At 51.2% G+C, this 25,497-nt stretch overlaps 1 protein-coding gene across 1 annotated transcript; it reads left to right on the forward strand.

The window, feature by feature from the left end:
• The first annotated feature begins 108 nt into the window (after positions 1-108).
• Positions 109-24,892, forward strand: C9H8orf74 (chromosome 9 C8orf74 homolog). Its single transcript, XM_061199256.1, has 4 exons — positions 109-177; positions 1,695-1,887; positions 21,877-22,280; positions 24,653-24,892. Exons 1-4 carry the CDS (start codon positions 130-132, stop codon positions 24,890-24,892), a joined length of 885 nt encoding a protein of 294 aa, XP_061055239.1. The 5' UTR covers positions 109-129.
• The last annotated feature ends 605 nt before the right edge of the window (positions 24,893-25,497 follow it).

A 25,497-nucleotide genomic window follows, 5' to 3' on the forward strand; every position in this document is an offset into this window, starting at 1 on the left:
GGAAGGAGCCTGGGAGAGCCACCTCAAAGTGGGTCTTCGTGACCTCACAATGCAGGCACCCTCGGCCCAGCATTCCTGAAGCTCTGAGTCAGTCCTGGCTAGGTCTCCTAGCAACTGGATGTAGAGGCCATGGCACTCCTGACACCCCAGGGAGTGAAAAAAGTCTTCCAATTTCAGGTGAAGAGAACACGTGCCTTTTCAAAGGAAGTGTGCTCAGATTGCTCTAAGAGTGAGGTGTGTCCTCCGAGGGACCCCTGGACAGCTCTCCCATCCCAGCACGCCAGCTCTGAGGCCCGCCCGCCACGGGTGTGTGCACGGGGGATGCCAGGCCAAAGTCTTCCCAGCCCTTGGAGCTTGGGGCTATTTTCCGGGCCTGCAGTGACAGTCCCTGATGCAGCAGAGCCCTCGTGGAGGGACAGAGGAGGTGGGCATGGAGGCACTGTGCCCACCCGCACTCCAAGGAGGGCCCGGGAGGCCCCAGGGGCTGGTCACAGGGGTGCCACCTTCACCAGGAGCCCCAGGGCCCTGTGAGCCCTCTGGGATTGTACGCCAACGTGTGGAGGGAGTGTGTGTGTGATTGTGTGTGTGGTAGAGGGTGGGGTCTGTGTCTCTAGGGCAAAGAAGGGGGCAGATTTTGATGGTTTCTCAGAACCATTTCTGAGGCCAGAAGACATGAGCAAGGTGGGCACCTGCGGAGTGAAGAGAATCCAGCCTGCAGGGCCCGGGCCTCCGAGCTGTCCACAGAGGGGTGCCTGGGCTCTGCTGCAGACCTCAGGCAAGAAGACCCCAGGCCAGCTATGTGCACAGGTCAGCCTCTGACCGGCAGCCTCTGACCGGCAGCCTCAAACTGTTGGGGAAGCCCCCGGCCCGGGACCTGTGATTTCACCACCTTCCCTGGATCTTCCAGCCAGCTGTCCCATCAGGTGCCAACCTAGGGATCTAAAAGGGCTGCAGGGGAGGGGAGAGGAGTGACCAGGGGCTGAGACAAGGCTCTGGGCCTTACTCGGGCACCGTCTTCCATCAGTTCTCCCTCCCCTCACCCCAGGGGAGCTCCTATGTTTGGTGGTTGCCCACTTCATGCCACACCTTTTCTTACCCCTTCCTTGAAAGGCACTTGATTCTCCTACATGTGTTGGTGATCTCTAAGAACCTTTCTGGAAGGGCCAGGCGAACTCTCAAGTAAAATGAATCCTAACCTATAGAGGGGAATAAGAGGTACCCTGACCAGTCTCTATCGCCTAGCTTCGCCAAGAAAGACACATTTCTCTGCTAAAGCATTGCATCTCCAAACCTCTTCTTGGCCAGTCATTTACACTTTAGTATGAATTTCATGATCGGATCGTCATCTCTGGAGCAGTTAGTTGGGAGTCGTCTCAGAGGAATGTCAAATTTTGTTTGAGGGAAGGGGAAGCAAGGATCATAATAATTCAGGACTTGAGGCCTGCTGGAGGTGTAGAAACCTGGAACTGCAGCAGCTAGCATGAGAACACCCAGAGGAAGGAGCAGTGCTAGAAAGGTGAGGGAAACCTGACCAGAAATGAAAGATGAACCCTGCCCAAGCATACCCCCATTCTGGGTCACTCTTCAGGATGCTGGGGAGCCTATGCTGGGCCCCCAGTAGTGTTCTGCCCAGTGACGATGGCATCCTGATTCCTCAGTCTCATCCTCCACCCCTCATATATCATGCCCTGCAGAAACCAGAAGGTCGGGAGCACCTACGGAGACTGCTGAACTGGGAAGAGTTTGACGAGCTCAGAGACTCCCGCAGAAGCATTCTGCTGGACGCCCTCTATGAAAGTATCATCTTCGCTGTGGGCAAAGGCTTCCCCTGGGTAGAGGTGGCCCAGGTGGTCAAGTTCACAGAAGAGCTGCTCAAGGAAACCAAAGGTACGGGGCATCCAGGGCAGGAGTCAGTGAGGCTTGGGGAGGGCACACAACCCCAGGAGCTCTCCGAGAAGGCTGGAGCCCCTTCCTTTTTTTCCCTGGCATTTAGCCTCCTCGTATGCTCACAAAGAGGGTCCCTGTCCAGATTTTCTGGAAAGTGGAGCAAACAGAATGTCCTTGCTGAGTCTTATCCCTGATCTCCCTGGTGGAAACTCTTGCACCACGCCAAGCTGTTCACAAAGCAGCCAGGGGTGTCTGCTTTTCAGTCAGTCATTTACACTCTAGTATAAACTTCATCATTAGACCCATACCTCTGGGGCAGCTAGTTGAGAGCAGGCTCAGAGGGAAGTTAATTTTTGTTTTAGAAAAGAGAGAAGGAGGGACCATAATTTAGAATTTTTGTTTTGTTTCTGCTTAACATAAATGTGTCACTATTCTGCTTCAAGCCCTTCATTGACTTTTCACTGTACTCCTGAGAGACTGCAAATTGTTCCCAGCATCAGTTTTTGCTCTGCTGAGTGTCTTGAGGGAATCCTCTACAGGCGTCAGCTTGCTGGCAGGGATGGGGGAACCACAGTCAGGTTATGGAGGGAGCAGCTCTCCCACCCCTACCCTGCGTTGGGCTTCAGGAGAAGAGGGTAAGCATCTCTCCCCGTGATCCATGGCACAAGGGGATGTGGTCACATCTGTCCACCCCTTAGGCTCTGAGATGCCGATTCATCCATTAAGCAAATCCGTGGCCACCATCATAGTAATACTCAGCCAAGAATCGTCAGGAGGTGCTAAAACCAGTGGGTGAATGCTTGATGGGAAACGGGATATTCACTCACTTCCCAAGAACCTCCCCACAACAACCTCACTGACTGCAAAGGGGAAAAGAACGCTTTTACAGTGAGGTAGCCTGGCAGACACCTCCTTAATCAAATGATCCATCCGTAAGAGGACACAGAATACTCTGCTGCTTGACGGGATGCAAAAGAATTAGCCAGCCTCCTTCTGTGATGGTTCTAGCAAAGACTCAGAACATGATGTCGTAAAAAAAAAAACAAAACACTCCCAATTAGGGGCACTGCACAAAGTCCCTCTCCTGTAAGCTTCAAAGCATTAAGGTCTTGAGAACCAAGGAAAGATAGAGGAACTGTTCCAAACTGAAAGACACTGAGGCGACGTGGCCGCTAAACACAAGAGGTGGTCCCAATTTGGGTCCTTTCGCTGTAAAGAATGTTATTGGGACAGCTGGAGAAACTTGGGTCGGGTCTGGGGATTGTGCACTAGTGATGTGTCGAGAGTGCATGCCGGATTCTGGTGGTTGTGGTTATGAGTGTGCTCATGTCAGGAAATGCACACAAAAGGATCCTGGAGGGTGGGGCATTAGGTGGATCACTTATTCTTTAAGTAGTTTGGGAAATTTTTCTTTGTACTATTTTTTTCTAGCTTCACTGAGATATAATTGACACACAATACTGTATAAGTTTAAGGTATGCAACATGACTTGATATATGAATATATTGCGAAATAATTACCACAATAAGTTTAACGAGCATCACCTCACCTACTTACAATTTTTTTTCTTGTGATGAGAACTTTTAAGGCCTACTCTCTTGGCAACTTTCAAATATACAATACGGAATTGTTAATTATAATCACCATGCTGTACATCATATCCCCAGGACTTAATTATCTTATAACTGGAAGTTCGTACCTTTGGCCACCTTCACCCATTTTGCCCACATCCCAACCCATGCTTCTGGCAACCACCTATCTCTTCTCTATTTCCATGAGTTCAGTTTTTTTAGATTCCACATATAAGTGAGATCATACAATAGTTGTCTTTCTCTGACTTTTCTCCCATACCATAATGCCCTCAAAGTTCATCATGTTGTCACAAATGGTAGGATTTCCTTCCTTTATGGCTGAATAATATTCCTGTGTGTGTGTACACACATATACATATATATATACACACACATATACAGTATATATTCACATTTTCTTTATCCATTCGTCTGTCAATGGATCCATGGGTTGTTTCCATACCTTGGCTATTGTGAATAATGCTGCAATGAACATGGGGGTCAGATATCTCTTCAAGAGTGATTTCATTTCCTTTGAATATATACCCAGAAGTGGGTTTGCTGTATCATGTGGTAGTTCTACTTTTAGTTTTTAAGGAACCTCCATACTGTTCTCCATAGTGGCTGTATCAATTTACATTCCCACCAACAGTGCACAAGGACGCCCTTTTTCCCACATCCTCTCCAGGACTTGTTATCTCTTGTTTTTTTGAGGATAACCATTCTAATAGGTATGAAGTGAGATCTCATTGTGGTTTTGATTTGCATTCCCTTACGATTAGTGATGTCGAGCACCTTTTCATGTACCTGCTGGCCATCTGTATGTCTTCTATGGGAAAATGCGTATTCAGATACTTTCCCCATTTTTATTATTTTATTTTTAATATTTTACTCTTCGGGTGTTTGCTGCTGAGTTGTATGAGTTCTTGACATATTTTGGATACTAACCCCTTATCAGACATATGGTTCGCAAATATTTCTTCACATTCTGTAAGATGCCTTTTAATTTTGTTGATCATTTCTTTTGCTGTGCAGAAGCTTTAATTTGATGTAGTCCCACCTGTTGATTTTTGCTTTTGTTGCCTTTACTTTTGGTGTCATACCCCCCCAAAAATCATTGTTAAGATCAACGTCAAGGAGATTTCACTGTTTTCTTCTAGGAGTTTTATGGTTTCAGGCTGTACTGTTTTTTTAACAGATTTTATTTTTTATGGCAGTTTTAAGTTCACAGCAAACTAGAGCAGAAGGTACAGAGATTTCTCACAGAAACCCTGTCTCCACACACTCACAGCCTCCCCCGTCGTCAACATCCCCCTCCACAGAGTGGGTGCATCTGTTACAGTCCGTGAACCTACGCTGATACACGATTATCACTCAAAGTCCATAGTCTACATTAAGGTTCCTGCGTGGTGTTATGCATTCTAAGGGTTTTGACAAATGTATCATGGTGTGTATCCACCATTAAAATATACAGAATGGTTTCACTACCCTAGAAATTCTCTGTGTTCCACCTCTTCATCCTTCCCTCCCCCTCAATGAGCAGAAAGTAGATCTTTCTACTGTCTCTGTAGTATTGCCTTTCCAGGATGTCATATAGTTGGAATCATACAGTCTGTAGCCTTTTCAGACTGACTTCTTTCACAAGTAATATGCATTTTAGTTTCCTACATGTCTTTACAAGGCTTGATAGCTACTTTCTTTTAAGGGCTGAATAATATTCCAATGTCTGGATATAAGGGCTGAATAATATTCCATTGTCTAGATATATCACAGTTCATGTATCCATTCATCTACTGAAGGATATCTTGGTTACTTCCAACTTTTGGCACTTATGAATAAAGCTGCAAGAAATATCTGTAAGTTTTTGTGTGGACGTAAGTTTTCAACTCCTTAGGTAAATAGCAAGGAGGGTAATTGCTGGATCATATGGTAAGAGTATGTTTAGTTTTGTAAGAAAGCACCAAACTGTCTTCCCACGTGGCTGCACCATTTTGCACCCCCACCAGCCATGAATGAGAGTTCCTGTTGCTGTACGTCCTTGCCAGGTTTTGGTGTTGTCAGTGTTCTGGATTCTGGCCATTCCAATAGGCATGTTGTGGTCTCTCATTGTTTTACTTTACATTTCTCTGGTGACATATGATGTGAAGCTTCTTTTCATAAGCTTATTTGCCATCTGTATATCTTCTTCTGTGAGATGTCTGTTAAGATTTTTCCCCTTTTTTTCAGTCAGGTTTTTTTCTTATTGTCGAATTTTAAGTGTTCTTTGTATATTTTGCATAAGAGTCCTTGATTAGGTGTGTCTTTTGCAAGTATTTTCTCCCAGTCTGTGGCTTGTCTTCTCATTCTCTTGACACTGTCTTTTCCCGAGTGGAACTTCTTAATTTTCATGAAGTCCAGATTATCAATTCTTCTTTCATGTATCATGCTTTGGGTGTTGTATATGAAAAGTCATTGCCAGACCCAAGGTCATCTAGATTTCCTCCTGTTATCTTCTAGAAGTTTAATAGTTTTGTATTTTACATTTAGATCTGTGATCCGTTTTGAGTGAATGATTATGAAGGGTGTAAGGTCTGTGTCAATTCTTTTGTTGTTGTTTGTTTACATGTGGATGTCCACTTGCTCCAGCACCATTTGTTGAAGATTGTCTTTACGCCACTGTACTGCCTTCGCTCCTTTGTCAAAGATCAGTCACCTATACTTGCACGGGTCTATTTCTGGGCTCTATTCTGCTCCATTGGTCTATTTGTCTATTGTTTTGCCAATATCACACTGCCTTATGTACTTTTGGGGAAACTTTTCTTTATTTTGAAAAATTTTTTTAGTATGAAAGTTTTGTAATCTGTAATTTGAGGTCCTCCACTGGCCTTCTGACCAAGATAGTAAACAGCTGCCAAGCAAACAGGACTCACAATGCCTTGTCCCAGATGCACCCAGAGCTCACCCACCTGTCCTATCAGCAGCACCCGAACGTCCATTCTCCCCACTTTTCACCACCTCCTCATCCACCACCCTTTCTAACCCACCACCATCTCTTAACCAGTCCACTGCTTTCACATCTTGTATTTCTGCACCCATTCACCAAACTGCATCATGATTTTTTTCAGACACAAATAAAATCCCATCACTCCTCTGCTTCAAGCCACTCAGTGTTCCTACCACACATATTATGTGCACTTGCATCAGCCTTTTTTTATTTCTTGAGCTGCCCGGGTGCCCTTCCATTTCTCTCCTCCAGGCCAGCGTTCCAACCCAGTGGTCCCAGCCTGAAGGCTTAAGCAAGACATGGCAATGCTCATGGGCTGGTTTCAGAGATCCTTGGGAAATTTCATCCCACCCCAGACACCCCCTGCCCCCTCGGGGCCTTCTTGGCATCCCTCCGGGTCCCGCTCCCCACTGCTCACAGCAACGCCTGGGTACCAGCGTTCAGCCCTGTTGTTTGAGCTCTGCAGTGGCTCGTGGCCAGAACAAACACTGACGAGCAGGAGAAGAATGTCAGCCCCAAGCAGGTGGGAACTCGGACTCTTTCAAGTTTCCATCAGAGCCTTCCACAGGCTGAGCCCTTGAAAAACAGTTGATGATGATGCAAACCCAACTTCAAACTGAGGAGATTAGATTGCACTGGCGCTTTCAGTATTTCTGGCTATCACATACCTTACCAGTACAGTCTATCTATGCCTGGTAGACTTAAACCTTAGAGTTGCTAGGAGACTTGGTGATTAGAAAACTTAATTCCCTTTACTGCAGGGACACCTCTCAACCAGCCAGCGAGGTTTTCCCAGCCTTTGCTGGCACTCCAAGCGATGAGGAGCTCCCTCTTTCTGAGGCAATTCATTCCTTTATACAACCACTCTCATTATTAGGAATTCCTCCTTATATCTAGTTACACCCGTCTTCCGCACCTTCTACGCACATGCCCAAAGTCTGTCCTCTAGAAGCAGTGGGCTGGCCCTGCAGATACTGAATGGGCTTCATATACTCTGACCATTATATCTTCACATGTCGACTGGACATCCCCAAGTGCCTTTTATCATTTTTTTTTTAAAGAGAAAGAAGGTTTATTCACAGAGAAACACACTCCAGAGACAGAGTGTGGGCCATCTCGGAAGGTGAGAGAAGGCCCAAAGCACATTAGCTTTTGATTGAAGACACTGGGCAACCTCCCTTGCTCAGAATCTTCCCCTGGACTATTTCCTGTCTTTGTCATTCTTAACACTGCATCATTTCCATAGACCCCTCCACCCCACCTCCCCACCCCGTCCCCCCTCTCTTTCTGCCCTTCCCTGGGCATCCTTGTGTTTGTCAATATCATTCTTAAAATATGGCATCCAGATCCAACACAATACCACCTGCGATTTGTTCAATGAAGTGATCCGGGATTTTATCATCACCCTTGTCCTGGTGAGATGCTCCTATTCATATAGCCCATGGGTATATTTTCTTCAACAGCATCAACGTCACAATCATATTGGGCAGGCAGTGCCCCATCCCTAGCCATTTTCCCAATCCTGCCCTTGCACATGGCAATGTTGAATGCACATGCAGGACTTTACAATCATCCCCACTGATTCCGTCTTGTCAGTGTTGGCCCATTGTTGGCTTGTGAGATCTTAGTTCCCCAACCAGGAATTGAACCCGAGCCCTTGGCAGTGAGAGCACAGAATCTTAACCAGCGGACCACCAGGGAATTCCCCTTCTGGCATCTTTTAACTCTTGATCCTGGGACATCCAGCTTACAAGATTTTCCCCTTACTTTTAAACCAGCTCCAAATTTGTGAAACATGGCTGGTACAAACATCAAGTAGGAAGAAGCTCTTGGGTGGGCTCCCAATGCCTGAAATTGGACTCGCTGAAGATAGCATCCATCTGGAGCCTCCAAACCTGGAGAGAAGACTCAAATCCTAGTTCAGTCCCTCGCAGGACATGAGGTCCTGGGCAGCCACACCACCTCCGAGCCTCTAATTACACATCGAGAGAAGGAGAAAAACAAGAGCGCCCACTTCATAGGACTGAAGTTATGACGATGAAGCCCACAGCACAGCGCTTGGTGCCTAGTCAGCGCTCAGTGAGGACTGGCCCTTAGTTTCAGGAGGGACCACAGGGACAAAGACCCGGAGATGCGAGGGGGGGTGATGTGATTCCGAGGTGGCCTGATCGATCAGGTGTGGCTGGCCGTGCTTTGTGCAGATCCTGCTTCACATCAGCCTCCAAACGTCCAGGAGTCACCTCAGCCCCTTCTCAAGAGCAGCAGAGATGGTCCCGAGGCCCTTTTTCCTCAGATGCGTCGCAGGGAGCGGGGCAGGACAACGGGCAGGGAGCAGGGGGCCTGGAGGTAAAGCAAACTGCAGACTCGTCCCCGAAGTGGGGCTGCAAGAAAAGAGGCAGATAAGACGGTCCCGGCTCCACCCCCGGCTAACGGATCCGCTGTGAGTGCCGACTCCAGCTGACTCTGGGCTTGGAGGGTGCAGAGTGTGGGTGCAGCAGGGGAGAGCCACCCGAGAACCCGGCCTCCTGAGCTAGGCCCACGCACCTCAGGCCCCGCCACGGTGCCATCAGGATGACGCCTGCTGCTGTAGGAAGCGGCCAGACTGGCCCGACGTCGCCCCGCAGAGCCACGCCCACACTGCCTCCCACTCACAAGAGCGTGAACAAGCGCATCAATCCTCAGAGGCGGGGGTGGAATTTCAGCGGGCACCTCCTTTCTCCCCCAGACGCTCCTCCTCACCGTGCATCAGCTCGAGGCCCAGGCTGGGCCAGGCTAAAGGCCGCATACGCGAGCAATCAGGCACCAAACTCTGCAGTCAGTAGACCTGGATTCAAGTCTGCCTCCAACACATTGCTGTGCAACCTTGAGAGCAGTACTTTACCTCTCTGTGCCTTCCGCTCCTTACCTCTGAAATAGGGCCATGATAGTTCCAACTCACAGGGCGGTTGGAAAAACTAAAGAGACAGGGCCTGCAGAGTGTAATAGAGTGGGAGGCATGTAGGAAATGCTCGGCAAAGGTTAGCTCCCACCAGGCATGGAGGTGAGGCAGGCCGCACAGCAGAGGCTGGTGGTCCAGCACCAGAGGCTGCTGCACGCCGCCCCCCGGGGTCTTGCTGTCTGGGCCGTTTCTCGTCTCTCCCTCCCCCTGCAGGCAGGACTGCAGATGGCTTCAAGTCATGGGCCTGTAGAATGGAGGTCCAGACTGGCCCCTAATGCAGCTGCCCCGCCCTCGGGCACACTGGTGAGGAGGGGCCAGTGCCCACCAGCATGAGGAGATGGTGTCTCTTCATTCCCCCTGTTAGGGGACCCCGGCCGTCAGGGGCAGGAAGGTCAGATCCCAGATGAGCTCTGGTTCTTCTCATCTCGTGTCCCGCCTGCCCCTTCCCCCAGGCACATCCCACCCATCACAGGTCGTGGGCCGTGGGATGCAGACAGCCGGGGGTCACACTGGCCGGCCAGCTCACCTTCCAGCTTCTGTTTCGGCTAAAGTCCACAGTGGGCTGTCCCTCTTCTTGGAAGGTAGCTTCTCCAGGGATGAATTTTTTTTTTGGGGGGGGTGGTTAATCTAGGGCTAGTGATAGTTGAGTTCTGTTTGCATACTAGGTAACAAAGTTGGCAGACAGCCTTTAAGGAGGGTCATGTTTGCACAACAATGATTCAGAGCTCTGCCAGGACGGCCGCCAGCTCGTCTTATCTCCCGGCCCAATCGAGTCTCAGAACTGGGAGGGAAAGCGTGGCCCATTATTCAAAAGCATAAGCTGATTCCGTGCTGGCAAATGGCTCACCAGAACGTTCTGGTCTCAGTCCTTTAGTCGGCACCTCCTCTGCCAGCCTCCGGGAAGCCCCGGGCAGATCCCATCCTGCTGCGTCCTTGGGGCCCAGGGTGAAGTCACCAGTCTGGACACAGAGGGACAGAAGGCTGCCAGCTCCATCCCGGTGGGAGGAAATCACAGGAAGCGGCAGATCTTGCATACCCTGCCTCGGGTCCCGGAGAGGAGAGGAGAGAGATGCTGGGGCATCTGGGGACCTCGGGGAGCTGCAGAGATTCAGGGTGCCCGGGGAAGCCCCATGACTCTTATCTCCGACGGGCACATTGCAGCAGGAGAAGGCGGTGGGGAGCAGCCTTCCCCCGCCTCAGGCTTCACTCAAGGCTGGAGGCACCCGAGCCAGCGCAGATGCTCCCCCGGGGCCTGTGACCACCTGCCCACCATCACTTCAGCCACTTTGCAGCTTCTGTTTCTTGTCATCGACATCTGGCAGGCACTGGCTTCTCTCTGGTGCTCCACCTGGACATCTGGGCTAGGAAGAACCCCTTTCCTGCTGGCCTGGCCCCCAAATCCTGAGTCTGGGAGGAAGTGGGCCTCAATGACCGGCCGGTGGAGGCACGAGGCGGCCAGGCGAGTGTCCGGTGAAGTGCGTCACGGCACTGGCATCTGCATTCCTACCCACGACCGCTCCTGATTCTCCCGGAAATGTCATCCAGGCAGCTGTAGGATGGAAGGCAGCCACCCCAGCTGGCCCCGACAGCCCGGGGCTGAAGGGAGGCAATGACTCCCCCAAGCTCCCTGCACAACCTCTCCCTGCCAGCGCACTCACGGCCATGCCCGGGGCCACCCCGCCAACCCCCAAGCATCTGCCCACGCTGGCGAACCTCCAGCCATTCAGGAGCGGCCCCGCAGAGAGCAGGGGCCCTTCCATCTTCCGGAAAGGCTGCCTGTCCAGCGGCTTTCTCCTGGGCAGCCCGAACCCCACGCCTCTCAGACCAGACCTGGAGGAGGGGCCTTTGGAGGCAACTTTGCTGATGGAGAGTGGAAGTTTCCACAGAAGCCGCTGACTGAGATCTTAGAGCATCTCTTGGGGCAAAGGTACAGCTCTCATTCCAGAGATCCCTCCCTGAGCGTATTCGTTTGCTCAGGCTACCATAACCAAGTTCCCCAGACTGAGTGGTTTCAACTACAGAAATGTGTTTTCTCATCGTTCTGGAGGTGGGAAGTCCAAGATTAAGGTGTGAGCAAGGTTGCTCTCTTCCAAGGCCTCTCTCCTTGGCTTGTGGATGGCTGTCTCCTCATTCTGTACTTCACATGGCCTTTCTTCTGTGTCTTGTCCTAATCTCTTTTTATAAACGCGTCAGTCATATTGGATTAGGGCCACCCACATGACCTCATTTAACCTTAATCCCCTCTGTAAAGATGCTATCTCCAAGTTCAGTCACATGCTGAGGGGCTGGGGCTTAGGATTTCAGCATATGAATTGGGCGGAGGCGAGGGGGAGTGGGGGGCCCTGTGTTAACACAGCCCCTGACACCGAGCGGGGTCACAGCCCACCAGGTGAGAATAAGCCCGTCAATCGGCCAGAAATCAAAACCGTGCCGTGGAACCTTCCCCAGCCTTCCCCAAGGATCTATCCCTGCTGCGTAGGGGGGCACAGAGATCCTGGCATTTCCCTATGTAGCATCTGTAAGCCCCACTGCGACCTTGCATCATGGGCATTATTTTAAAGATGAAGGAACTGAGGCCCAGAGAGTTTAACTAGCTTGCCCCAGGTCAAAGTGGAGTCAGGATTTGAACCCAAGTCTGTCTGACAGCAGAGCACACCCCTACCCTGCCCTCCCGCCTCCAGCCCTGGCCACGCGACCTTCCATCTTAACCTGAGGGATCTGTGCACAGGGCATGTAAGACCCTGAGGAGCCCCCAGCCCTGCGGTGAGTGGAACGAGGCTGCTGGCACGCGGGGGAGCTGAGCACCTGGAAAGCCAGGCGGCACACCTGGGGACTGGGCTCCTAACTTGGTTGCCTGGAGCTACTCCCAGCACGAGCCTGGGATCCTGGCGCCCAGCAGGACGGCTCCGTTGTGGCGGGTGGCGTAAGCCCAGCCCAGAGAGGGAGCTGTGCCCGTCGGCTAATGTGTTCTTGCGTGGATGTGCCCGAGTGTGGGTAGATGGTACTGGTGCCCTGGGGACCAGACCTCTGGCCCCTTGGAATGACTCCCTGCCCTCCCTCTAACTTCCCACGTTCTTCCTCGGTCGGCTGGACGTGTTGGTCGGTCTCTGAGTTCCCCAGCAGCAGAGGGGACAAGGGACGGGTAAGAAGTAGCCAAATTTTAGTCTCAGTACAGTGCCCTGTCCCTGAGACGGTGGGATTACGTGGTCATTTTCATCTCGGGGATGATGACGATGAGGATGATGATGAAATCCAAAGTCAGAGGCCCCTCACCAAACTTGAGATGGCTGCAGAGGGCACCCACGATGCCCTAGATGTGGCTACAGGGGACTGTCCGCTCAGTGGAAATCACCATGGCTTCTTAGAGTCAAAAGGACCCGAGAGGTCACCTGATCCAAGGCCCCTCCCACCACACACACACACATTATTCAGGATTTCTCTCCCCAGCTAAATGCCTCCTCACTCCTCCGCTGATAAAGCTCTTGCTTCTAGAAATTTCTTCCTGCTTCTGAACTGAAATCTGTCTTTTTGAGCCTTCCGCCTGATGGCTCCCGTTCTGACCTCCGAACCCTCCCAAATCAGCTTAATCCTGCTCCACTCACTCAGCCATTCTCCAGCAAGCATTGCCAGAGCACCGCGCCGGGGCGTGGAGAAGAGCGGACATCCACTCAGCAGTCCTGACGTACAAGCCCTCCACGTGGATCATCTCATTTAATGTTCACACCAAGCTCTGTTGGGTGGGTACTACTGTCCCCATTTCGTGATGATGCAACTGAGGTTCAGAGAGGTTAGGTAACTTGCAAATCGTCACACAGTAAAAAACAAAACCAGCATTAACCTTGAGATCATCTGACCCCAGAGTTTTGGCAGTCCTTCTTGCCAAAGCTCTTTAGCATTAGCCAACTTCTTGAGGAATGGGGGTGAGGGGTGCATTTGCTAAGCAGACAAGGCAGGGGACCACTATGGACAAAGAGAAGAACTTGGGCAAAAGCCCATGACAGTCTCTAAAATACCCGACCCTGTGTTTGCCCTTTGAGTCCCAGGAAAGTGAACAGAGAGGAAATCTCTAAAAGGACAACAAAGTCTTTCTAAATCTTAATGTGTGGGTAGATTTTTCCTTTAATGTGACTATTGGTTTATCTTTAAAACAAACACAAAAAACCTAGTGAATGGGAAAACAGCAGGGTACTTGCTCAAAAAATTAAACATACACTTACCCTATGATCCAGCAATTCCACTTCTGGGTATATACCTGAAAAAAGTGAAAGCGGGGACTGGAACAGATATTTGTACACCCTTGTTCATGGCAGCATTACTCACAATAGCCAAACAGTAGAAGCAACCCATCAACAGATGAATGGATAACCAAAACATGGTCTGTACATACAATGGAATATTATTCAGCCTTCAAAAGGAAGGAAATTCTGACACATGCTACAACATGGATGAACCTTGAGGACGTTCTGCTGAAGGAAAGAAGCCAGTCACAAAAAGATAAATACTGCGTGATTCCATTTATATGAGGTACCTAGGGTGATCATATTTGTAGAGACAATGTAGAACAAGAGTTGTCAGGGGCTGGGAGGAGAAGGTAAACGGGGAGTTAGTGTTTAATGGGGAGAGAGTTTCAGTTTTGCAAGATGAAAAAAGTCCTGGAGATGGATGGTGGTGATGGCTGCACAACAGTGCAAATGGACTTAATGCCACTGACCTGTGCACTTAAAAATGGTAAAAATGGTAAATTTTATGTCGTGTATATTTTACCACAATAAAAATAAAATTAAGATTAAAAAGCCCTAGTGGAAGTACTGTAGTTCTGTATATTCTATACCGTCTGTTCACTCCTCAAAAATACTTCAGTAGCTGAGGTATACTCGCCTTGGAGTTGGGGAATCTGGGTTTGAGTCCTGATTTTGCATAGGTCCACTAAGCGTCAGTTTCCTCATCTGTTAAATGGCAGCAATTACCTCTATTATAAGTTGATTATGACCAATTCAATAAATTGATGGATAATTAAATGCTTTAAAACTGTAAAGTAGCATGCCAGGGTAAGCTGGTTGTATTATTATTTTCTGAGAGCTGAACACTGGGCAACAACTACACGTCCAGAGTTTTTTGGAAAGATCCTCTGGAATTGGGAAATCTGGTCCATTTGGGCAGGTTCCTGCCACCGAGGAGCTCACAGTAGCAGGGAGAGAGAGAAGAGAATGCTCCAGAGTTGTTGGGGAGAGCTATGAACTACTGGGTGACTCAGTACATGGTCTCACCAGAAGAGTTGCCCCTTCCTCTACCCTCTGAACCCCCTAACTGGGGACAGCCAACTCCCAGACATCCTTTGACCTCAGCAGCCAGTGTGGCCAGGAGAAAAAGCACATCAGCATCCCATGACCCACCGCCAGCAAGGTAGAGAGAGCTTCCAGGTGAGGACCTAGGAGGGAGTGGATTGAGGGAAAACCAAGCTCTAGGAACGCATTGCCCTCGGAGCATGCGGGCTCCTCTGGAAAGCCAGATTTATCCCAGAATACCTCACAGTCCCCCGGGAGCTGGACGCCATGCCTAGAATCTTCACGATGACGGTGATGACAACCACGTGATGTACTGAGTGCCCCTGTGTACCTGGCGCTTCGGAAAGCTCTGTCACATATGCCCACATCTAACCCTACGAGGTAGATGTTTTTATTGCCTCCATTTCACAGATGAGAACACTGATGCCCAGAGAGGCAAAATAACTCGCGCAAGTGATTAAGAAGCAGAAGCAAGTGTGAGCCCACAGCTGTCTGAATCCCCAGGCTGTGCTCTTAAAACCACACCAAGCTCTAAGGGACGGCCCCAGCGTCAAGGCCATCTTCAGGCCAGGGGCTGCCCTGGGCTCAGTGGGGGCCTCCCCGTGACTGTGAATGGTGCCTGAAAACAGAGCCCGTGGCTGGCAAGGTGCAATATGACCAGATCCTTGGTACTGTGGTCAGAGGGCTGATCAGTCAACATCCAGGCAAGACCCTCCACCAGCAAAAAGATTACAACTCGCTGAAGGTTCAGATGATGGTTAGCATTTTTTAGAAATAAAATATTTGCTAATTAAGGTATGCACATTGTTTTTTAGACATAGGGCTATTGCACACGTAAGAGACTACAGTATAGTGTAAATATAACTTTCATACGCACTGGGAAACCAAAAAATTGGGGTGACTCGCTTTATTGCAATATTCGCTTCATTGCAGTGGTCTGCAACTGAACCCGAAATATCTCCAAGGTCTGTCTGTATTTGCCTCAACTAAATCTAAGAAACATTGCATAGGCTCAACCCTTTTTGGCCATTTGCTGAGCCTATTAGCATATTTTGCTGAGCTCATTAGCATATTAAGGACATCTGTTTAATTTGCCTGGATCCAACATGTGTTCAAGGCCATGCATTTTCACGTAACACCTGTTGCAAAACAACCTTTGGAAAACTGTCACCGAGAGGGTTGGGGGGCCCTTCCAGTGTCCATCTTCAGAGTCTACAAAGCAAGCCCAAGCCTCTTGGATCTGGATGCTGAAAGGGGCCTTGCCTGGTCAGGCTGGGGTTGGAATTCTGGCTCTGCCACTCACCAGCTGTATGCCCTGCAGCAAATCCCTTGACCTCTTGGAGCCTCAGTTTCTCTCACAGGTAAAGTGGGCATGGTGGCTACATCTGCTCACCTTGCTGGGAGGAGTTGGGCGGAGCCTGAGATGACCCAGGGCGTGCGGGCCACAGAGGGAGCTCCCTGAACAAGAGTCCTCTCCCCCCCAAAGAAAACACACCCTTTCTGCTGAGCTGGCACCGGCGCCGAAGGGTGGATGAGTTTGGCAGAACCTTTTCAAGAGCAGAAAGGGGGGCAGGGAGCAGCATTCAGGACCCCGGATGGGGGTGAAGTGGAGGGTGAAGTGGTGGGCTTTCCTTTCCCACCATCCCGGGCTGCCCTGATAGGTGCTCGGGTATTGGGAAGGGTAAGCCGGGCCAGACTGCAGCCTCACTGGGTTCCTCCCCTCACAACCAAGGCAGGGGCAAACAAACTGGTTTGTCACGGGGCACCAGTGGCAGCGGGATCCTCCCCCTCACCCACCCCGAAGGAACAGCCCCTCATCTCCTTTCCCAACCCCCCAGGATGCACCCCTGTGCTCGCCCTCGCCCAGCCCCAGACCCAGCCCGTGAGGGATGGGAGGGAGGGAGCCCAGAGCACCCGGTCCAGGCCCAGTGCCTTTTTGCCCTGATTCTGGAGCAACTGGGCTATTCCACCCACGCTCTGGCCCCGCGCTCTCCTCCTCCCCTCCGCTGTGCTCGGTGCAGGTGCTGGCCTCCAGGCCCTTGGGGACCGTCTTCAGGAAGTTCCTAGCAGCCAATGCAAATGAAGGCCACTCCCTGTAATTGAAGAGCAACTTGCAAGGACAGATCTGTCCTCCCGAAGCCAGAGGCTTCTCCCTGAGACTTAATCCTTGGCTTTCTGAGTCATCAGGGGCTTCACCCGTGACAAACAGAAGGTGGTCTGGGGGCCAAGTGTGTCTCTCGAGCCAGCTTGGGACAATTTTTGCTGAAAACCAGAACTGGTCCAAAGAGTGTCTTGGGGCTGAAAGTTAGAATTCAGCCCAGGGGTCCTTCCCTGTTGACCCGGGACAAGGCCCACACTTGTGTTCTATGGCTGAGGCCATGGCCAAGCCCGTAGGAGGGCATCTGCCAGGATGACAGGCAGCTGGGATACCTGTGGGTGTTAGCGCGACGGGGCTCACGCACTTCTTGATTCAAACCTGGACTCCGTGCATGGCTGCCAGGGCTGAGTGGAGAAGACCAGGGCTGGCCTAGCCGAACGAGGCAGCCGGGGCTGCCCATATCTGGAGGGTGCAGGTGACCCCAGCCCCACGTGCTGCCTGGCCAGGTGGGAAGAGGAGCAGGGTGCCTTCCCGCAAATTCAGTTCCTCAGAGCCCAGAGAAGTTTCCATGGTTCACCTCACCAAGTTCACACAAAGATGCCTCCATACAGGCCTCAAGTCCAGCTTTGATTATCAGAAACCGATGACCTCACACTGCTGCCTGCCCTCTGGGACACCTTCACTGGCCGTCCCCACTGTCCTCCACTTACTATCCTACGGAAATACCTGCCTGACGTCTCGCTTCTCAGCTTAATGCCTCTGAGTGGTCCGCAGCTCTGAGCTGAGATTCTTAACCTTTCCTTTAGGAATTTGATGATTCTTTCTAATGTGCACTCTCCCCGGAAAACATGTGCATGCAAAAGTCTAGATGCAATTCCGGGGTCCCGATCAGTCCTGAAGCCCTTCCTTGGATGTCCTTGCGTTTTGTGAATTCCGGTTCAAAAGCCCAGCTTCTGTGATGAAGTCCAGCTCTCTCATGCGACCTACACAGCTTGCCCTCTGCAGACTGAAGACCTCAAGCCGTCTGTCCCCCAGCCCAGTCCCCCAGACTTCAGAATTACCTCCCAGAAACTCTGAACCAGGTGTGGATCCCTGTACCTGCCCCTCTGCTTCTACGAGTTCCACTTTTTCAGATTCCACATACAAGTAGAATCACACAGTATTTATCTTTCTGTGTCTTGCTTATTTCAATCAGCATAATCTCCTTCAGGTCCATCCATGTTGTTGCCAATGACAGGATTTCCTTCTTTTTTTAAGGCTGAATATTGTATTCCATTGTGTGTGTGTGTGTGTGTGTGTGTATCACAATTTCTTTAACCATTCATTCGTCTACAGACATGGCAGACACTTAGGCTGTTTCCATATCTTGGTTCTTGTAAATAATGCCATGAACATGGGGGTGCAGATATCTCTTCAAGATGCTGATTTCATTTCTTTGGGCATATACTTAGAAGTGGGATTGCTGGATCCTTTTGAGAAGCCATTTTAGATGTTTTTCCCTAACTGCCCACTGCTATCAAATTTTAATATCCTAGGTATTCTGTATGCCTGATTATATACTATATGTATATCTGCTTTATACATATAAAGTTTACTCTTTGTATTCGATGCAAGGTTAAAGATGACTAAATAACATTTTAAAGTTAGATTAAAAACTGAAAAGCTGTCAACGTTGAACTTAACTATACTTTCTGAGTAAATTTTAATGTGACTTATTTACGTACGTAAATTGTCAAATTACATATGCAAAGAAGAATTTATACAAATATATAATGATGAGAGCAATGCAATCAAATCTTAAAATGTCATTCAAAACTGTTATTTTTCTGGCAAAACAATGGACAAAATTAATTTCTTAAAAACTATTTTCAGTAAATTTAACTTTGAACTTTTGCTTAATACAGCAAGGTAACCAGTTGATAAGGGTGTGGTGTGGGGTGGAGTGGTCCGGGAGGCCCCTGTGAGAACCAGTGGGACCCACCGAATGCTCTCTAGCCTGCCAACCTCCCAACCTCCAGCCTTTCATTTCCTCAAATGGGCCAAGCTTTATCCAACCACAGGGCCTTTGCACAGGCTGTTTCCCCTGCCTGCTTTCATTCTTTTCCACCTCTCTTTGCCCAGTAACTCCTCTGACACTCCCCATCTCAGCTCCTTCACCACTTCCTCAGGGAACTGCTCCCCGATTTCCCTGAGAAAGTCACTTCTTTCTACTGTGCAACTGCCCAGCCCTACGTAGCCCTGAGCAGGGTTATACTATCTGTGTGTTTCCCCTCAGCCTTTCACCACCTTCCTGGACCATAAATGGGCTCTTGACACATGGAAGGAAGGCCCCTAATGAATATTTGTTGAAGGGATAAATGAACAGCTCCTTCATCACACTTCACATGTCAGAAATTGTTCATTTGCTCACTGGATACCTATCGGCCCCTACTGAGCACAGAGCCCTGAGCTGGGGGCTGAGAACAAAGAGCGGATGTCATCTGTTCAACAGTCTCCTCTTCCACAGACTGGAAGGTCTCTGAGGACAGGGGTCACGACAGAGGTAAATGTCCCACGCTTATCATATTCTCTTGGTGTCCCCCACCCCTGCTCCCCAAGGGTCCCCAGGAAGAGCCTGGGAGTCGGGCAGGCCTCTATCCCCCTCCACATCTGGCCATCAGTCCTGCCACTCAAATCTGCCCCTTCTGCCCACGCCTGCTGGCCTGGCACTCCAGTCCGGACTGGGCCGCGGTCTGCCCACAGGCCACCACGTAAGCGGAGTCTCCCTGGGCAAGCCCTGCGCTGCCTGCAGTGCAAAGCCCTGGCTTCTGAACACAGCACTCAAGGCCCTCCCGTGTGCTTTCCTCCCACCTCTCCACTCAACGCTTGCCGTTTTCTGCCTCTACATTTAGGTGCCAACAACAACAAACTCGGTCTTGTTCCCCCCCCGTGCCATGTGGTTGCTTGCCCCTCTGATCTCGCTCATGCTGTACCCATGCCATGCCTCCCCCACCGTCTTTGCTGGCTCAGTCCTACTCAGCCTCTGAGATGTCGCTCATGCATCATATCCTCCAGGAGGCCCCCATCCTCGACTGAGCCCTCCTCGTCACCTGATTCTGTTCCTCTTTACACGTGTATTAACATTTGCTTGTGTATCTCTCCCGAGAGAAGTTTGAGGGCAAGAGTTGCCTCAAAGTCTGATAAGACACGTGATAATATTGCTAGAACCTAGCATAGGTGCCTAGTAAGTAATAGACCCTCAATAACCGTTTGACAAATTAATTGTTGATGGATGGAGAGATGGATGAATGGATGATGAGTGACTGGATGGTTGGATGGATGGAAAGATGGATGAATGGAGAGATGGATGGGTAGATGGATAATGGATGGATGGATGGATGGATAGAGAGATGGTTGGGTGGAGAAATGGATGAATGGATGATGAGTGAATGGATGGGTAGATGGAGAGATGGATGGATGAATGAACAGACCAATGGAGAGATGAAAAGATAGAAGGAAAGAAGTGGCCGGGAGAGACTTTTCTCACAGCACAGAAACAAGTGCCTCTTTTCCTACAGCAGTCATTGATTACTGCCTTGTAGTGGGTTCTGTGCAAGGCACTTGGACACGTCATCCCATTTGTTCCCCCTAACAATCCTATGAAGTAAACCTGACTATCCCCCATTTTACATGTGAGGGAATGGAGGCCCAAGAGTCACAGCTGGGAAGGGACAGAGCTGTGTCAGCCGTCCGGGCCCAGCACCCTCCCCTCCACCACCCTGAGACAGAGCACCGTCTCGGGCCTCGGAGCCTGCTGATTTGCCTTGAAAGGAAGGGAAAGCACAGCCCACGAACCTTTAGTTCTGCACGGTGGAGAGGCCTCCCTCCTTCCCTCCCCCAGGAGACTGAAGCCTAAATGCCAGTGACGCTTCCCAGCACTTGCTAACGAGGCTCAAGGCGGAGCAGTGCTCCATGTACTAATATTTCTCTAAGACCCTGATACCTCTACCCTCTCAGGACTCAGGGGAGAGTTAAGGGAAACAGGCCCACGCAGAGCCAAGAGTGAGGACAAAGTGAACACAGAATCGGCGGCAAGTGAGGAGGGTTTGAGAAGGCGCAAGGGGCACCCTGGCTGGGGCGGGGAGGCTCCACCAGGGCCCCGTGGGGGGCTCCCCCGGGGGGGGATGAGGACAGGGATCTGCGGGCGGGCTGGCCTCCACCCCGGGAGGAAAGCCAGGCTCCCCACGTGCAACGCCTGGGCTCTGCCTTCAGTAGACGGGGTTGTGGACTCCCCCAAAGCCTGTGCCCAAGCTCCTGATCGGAAGAGCTGACACTGAGTCAGGGGGCGGGAGAGACTTGGCCGAGTTCCCAGTGCGCCCCGGGGATGGCATCCGTGTGAGGACTCAGGTCTCCTCGCACTGCGGCCAGGGTCATTCTCTGTCCCTTGTCCTGCCCTCTCCCTGCCTGCGGTCTGTTCGCAGGACACGCACCTCATTTAGCCGCGACCCTTTAATGAACCATCCCTGTCTTAAGACGCAATCATATGCTGGAGAGAGTCCTGCCCCAGCTCCAACCACACCCCTACCCCGGGCTTCTGACGGGCTTGTGAGCAAGAGGCGTGAAAGGGAGGACATGGGAGAAGGCGGTTTACCCTCCAAGGAGTGTTGCCCAGTGCTACCCTCAGAGCTGATTGATCTTTGCGCGGTCTAAACAACACTTGCCTAACTCTGTGACCCAAGTCGCCAATACAATGTCTCTCATGCTCCACTCGATTCAGAATCCTTTTTTATACCCTCATCTCCTTCCCAAAGGGTCTGAAGTGGAAACAACATAAAGCACAGCTGAAATAAGTCTTTAAAACAAGAGTTATGTGTCAAAATATAGGTAAGGTGTGAGATAACCGTATCAGAAAAAATGGGATAAATGTAAGCTACTGCATAAAATTGCCTCTGAGCATCCCAGAAGCCCAGGTAAAAGAGGAAACATGATGCACTCCATGGCTTTCAAGACCTCATAAAGGGTGACATAGAATAGCTGGTAGGACGTGGATGCTGGGGTCCAAGTCTGTATCAATCAGCCGTCAATGCAGCTTCAGCCCCATTTACACTCGATGCCCGGCCCCTCTGCGCCCACAGGCTGCTCCATCACTGAGGCTGTGACGATCCTGGGGAACAAGCTCAGAGATTACCAGGGGCAGTTGAACACCACCCACCTGCTGGCCCAGTGCGACTACTTCCACAACACGTTCATCCGCCACTACAAACTCTACCAGTACGTCCTGGGCCAGGACCAGGACGTCAAACTGACCGTCACTCACCTGGAGGTGTGTGTGCCGCCCCAGCCCCTCCCGCTGGCTGCGGGCAAGGACCAGGCCGTCTGGAAGCACCAGCAGCAGGTGGTGGGGCTCAGCGCGGCCGAGGTGCAGATGCGGGCCTATGTGCTGCAGCTGAAGGAGGCCCTGCAACTAGAGCAGCAGCATCTGTTGCAGGAGATGCTCCCGGAGCTGCCCGGGTGGCAGCACCAGGCCCTGAAGAGAGAGGTGAGGTGGGGTCCTCGGGGCGGGAGGAGGCTCGCCTGCCCCCCACCAACGTCCCTTCCCACCAAGAGGACGTCCGGGCTGGACCCTGAGGTCCGCAATAGGTCCACACACCCAGGAGGGGGCAGAAGGGGACAGGCTTTGCGTGCACGTTGCATGAAACATCCCTGAGATGTATAATTCATGGCCCCATTTTAGTGATGCGACCACTGAGGCTCGGAGACTTTAATCGCCTGGCCCAAGGTCCCCGAGCTAGCCTGTGGTAGAGTTTACATTTGGACTGAGGTCTGGCTGACCCCAAAGTCCAAGTCCTTTCCACTGCAGATTCTGCCAAAAGAGCCCCCAGGCTGCGAACCACCATAGATTTCCTCAGTGCCCTTCGTCTGCTGCAGAGCCAGCATCCATGGATGATGCCTGGGCGGGGCGGGGGGGATGAAGGAAGGGCCGTAGGGGACAGACAGCTCAGGGCAGTGATGTGATGAGGTGGGGGAGGGGTGGAGCCAGTGGCCCAGGGGTGTGTGTGGAGCTAGGAAACTGGCTGCCCTCTTGGCAGGTCTTAAGGCCCACTGGGGCTCCAGGAGCCAGAGTCCCTGACGACCAGCTCTTCAATAAATGGCGACTAGCTTGGTCCCAGGGCAGCCAACTCCTTGAGGGCCTGGCCGAGTCTAAATTCATTTTTTAACTATATGTAGGCACTGATAGCATCACTGTTGCTTGTTTTTGAACACAGAGACAAGTATGTGCGTGTGTGTATATATGTGTGCGTGTGTTGGGGAGGTTTGAGCTGGGGTGGGGACGGGGAGTCTCAGGGACTCTGTGTTCCAAAAGCGTTCTGGTTCTGAATTGTCAGCCAAAGAGTGGGTGGCTTTGGGAAGCATTCCTTTAAAGATGCATAAAACATTGGGGAAATCTCTAAACAACAATGAATACAATGGAACTAATGATACTCTCCTAAGTTTAAGTCTTCCCAGTAAATAGCGCATCGGCTGCCCTTCATGCATTGAGCGGGGACGCAACAGAACACAAGCAACGGCTTGTCTCCACCTCCTTCCAGGGACCTTCCAAGATACGTGGGCGAGGCCGCGGGTGGAAGGGGCCGCCTCCCCTCCTGCTCCTGCCCCCCCCAGCTCCCCTGCAGGCCTCCCTTGCGTGGCTGCTGGTCCCTGCCAGGTGGAGCTTGAAGGCCAGAGTCCCCTCCGCTCTGTGCCCCTGAGCTGGGGACGCTCAGCACTGCAGGAGAAACATAGTGCATCTTCTTGGAGCCCAATCGTCCCCGATGCCCTAGGGGAAGAACACTATTTTTCTAGGGCAAATGTGAGCTTTTGCATGGGATTCTAAGTTAAAATATGAGATCTCAAAACAATGACTTGTAGGTAACCAGATACTCAAGGTATGTCCCCTGACACTCCCAGGACAAGCATGACCTCTCCGCTACTGATCGGTTGCTTGGGCAGGGAACTTGGAGAAACACAGTTACACGGTCCCTGTCGCCAGGATTTTATGATGCCATGATCCTGATTGCGATAACAGACAGGGTCTCCTGTTTAACCTGGCGCGTGGTGGCTGAGTTTTCATTCTTCCCCAGTCTGGCTAGTTGGGGGACACACCCACTCTCTGAGCAATTTCCCCTGACCCCTCCGATGAAGCCTGCAACTGCAGCTTTGAGATGTGAGAATGAGATGAGGGCAGAAGAGGAAGGAAGGGGGCTGGCATCCAAATGGAGCTTAACCAGGGACTTCCCTGGCGGTCCAGTAGTTATGACTCTGAGCTTCCACTGCAGGGGGTGCCGTTTCAATCCCCGGTCGGGGACCTAAGATCCCGCATGCCATGCTGCAGGGTCCAAAGAAAATAAAAACTGGAACTTAACCAGAAAGTAGGGGATATGGGGCTGGCCTCCGAGCCCAGAAAAGTGTGAACAATAAATGACACACTCAAATGGGGTGACTGCCACAGTACGCCTGAAGGAAAGAGGGAAGAAGCAAAAAGAGAGCTGTAGGAGAGGGCCACAGGGAGGGAACCACAGCTGCAGGTAGAGGACCATGGCCATGTCCAACCCCAGCTGGCTGGCAGGAAGGTGAGAGACTTCATCCTCTCCCCACCCTCAGATCTCCTGCCAGGGTCTCCCATTGGCTGAACTCAGCCAGCAGCCAAAGGTCAAGGAGAGCTGGTTGATGCAGACCTTAAAAGTCAGCCTCCCAGGGCACAGAGTGGGGTGGAGACAGATGGAGAGTAGGTCTGGGGGGGAATGGAAGGTCCCAGCACACTGAGAAAGGAGGCGGCTGTGTTGAGAAGTGGCAACTGCGGTAGGACTCTGTCTGCAGACGGCCTGAGCCTTCCCCAGGCTCTGTTCACCAGCCACATTCCGTTTCTTTCAGGAGCTAGAAAATCTCATCAACGAGGCCATTCACATCCAGATTGAATGCCTGAAGGAGCTGCTGCAGTATGAGATACAGATAACCTTTGATATTTTGGACCTGAAACTACAGAAGAAGACTCTAAACCTCAACGCTCCCACCCCTTCCCCGCTCCCCATCATGGGCCAGTCAGGCCAAGATGAAGCTCTTAAGTTGTACAAAGCAAACAAAGGAAGGAAAGCAAAAGCAAAGAAGAAGTAGAAGGCCCCGGTGACCACGGTCTGAAGACTCTGATTGAGGAAGAGCCACTGACAGATAGAAAAGGATTATGTGGTGTGCTCAGCGCCCAATAGATCAGAGGTTTCTAGCAATTAAAAGAAACAAAACAACACTCCATATTTTCTCTATCTTCTTGCTGGAAACCATCTTATACCACCTGAAAGTCCAACCCAAATGGATTTTCCTTGCGTGGAGGAGAGGGCTGTCCTGTAAGCGCAGGCAAACATCATTGACTAAGCCTGAGCTCAGACACGGACGACAGAACAGCCCCCAGAGGGTTTCAGCAGGTAAGACGGAGGGCAACACCGGATGCCAGGGAGGTCCTGCGGCCAGCACAGTGGGTGGAAACAGGTGCTGGGACTCCTCCCTCTCTGAGGTTTGTACAAGGCGATCCATCGCGTGCAGCCTGCCCTGCCTGCCGGGTCTCCTGCTGGAGGATGCAGAGCCCACGCCTCTGCAATACTCTTCCTTCTGTGTGAATCCACAGCGTTTAGCCGGAAAAAGAGGAACAGGTGCCATCCTAGATGTCAGAGACCTGGCGTTGAACCCAGCTCTGCCGCCGGTTGGCTGCGTGACCTTGCTCGTGT

This window comes from Eubalaena glacialis, chromosome 9, assembly GCF_028564815.1.
Source record: "Eubalaena glacialis isolate mEubGla1 chromosome 9, mEubGla1.1.hap2.+ XY, whole genome shotgun sequence".
Taxonomy (NCBI): domain Eukaryota; kingdom Metazoa; phylum Chordata; class Mammalia; order Artiodactyla; family Balaenidae; genus Eubalaena; species Eubalaena glacialis.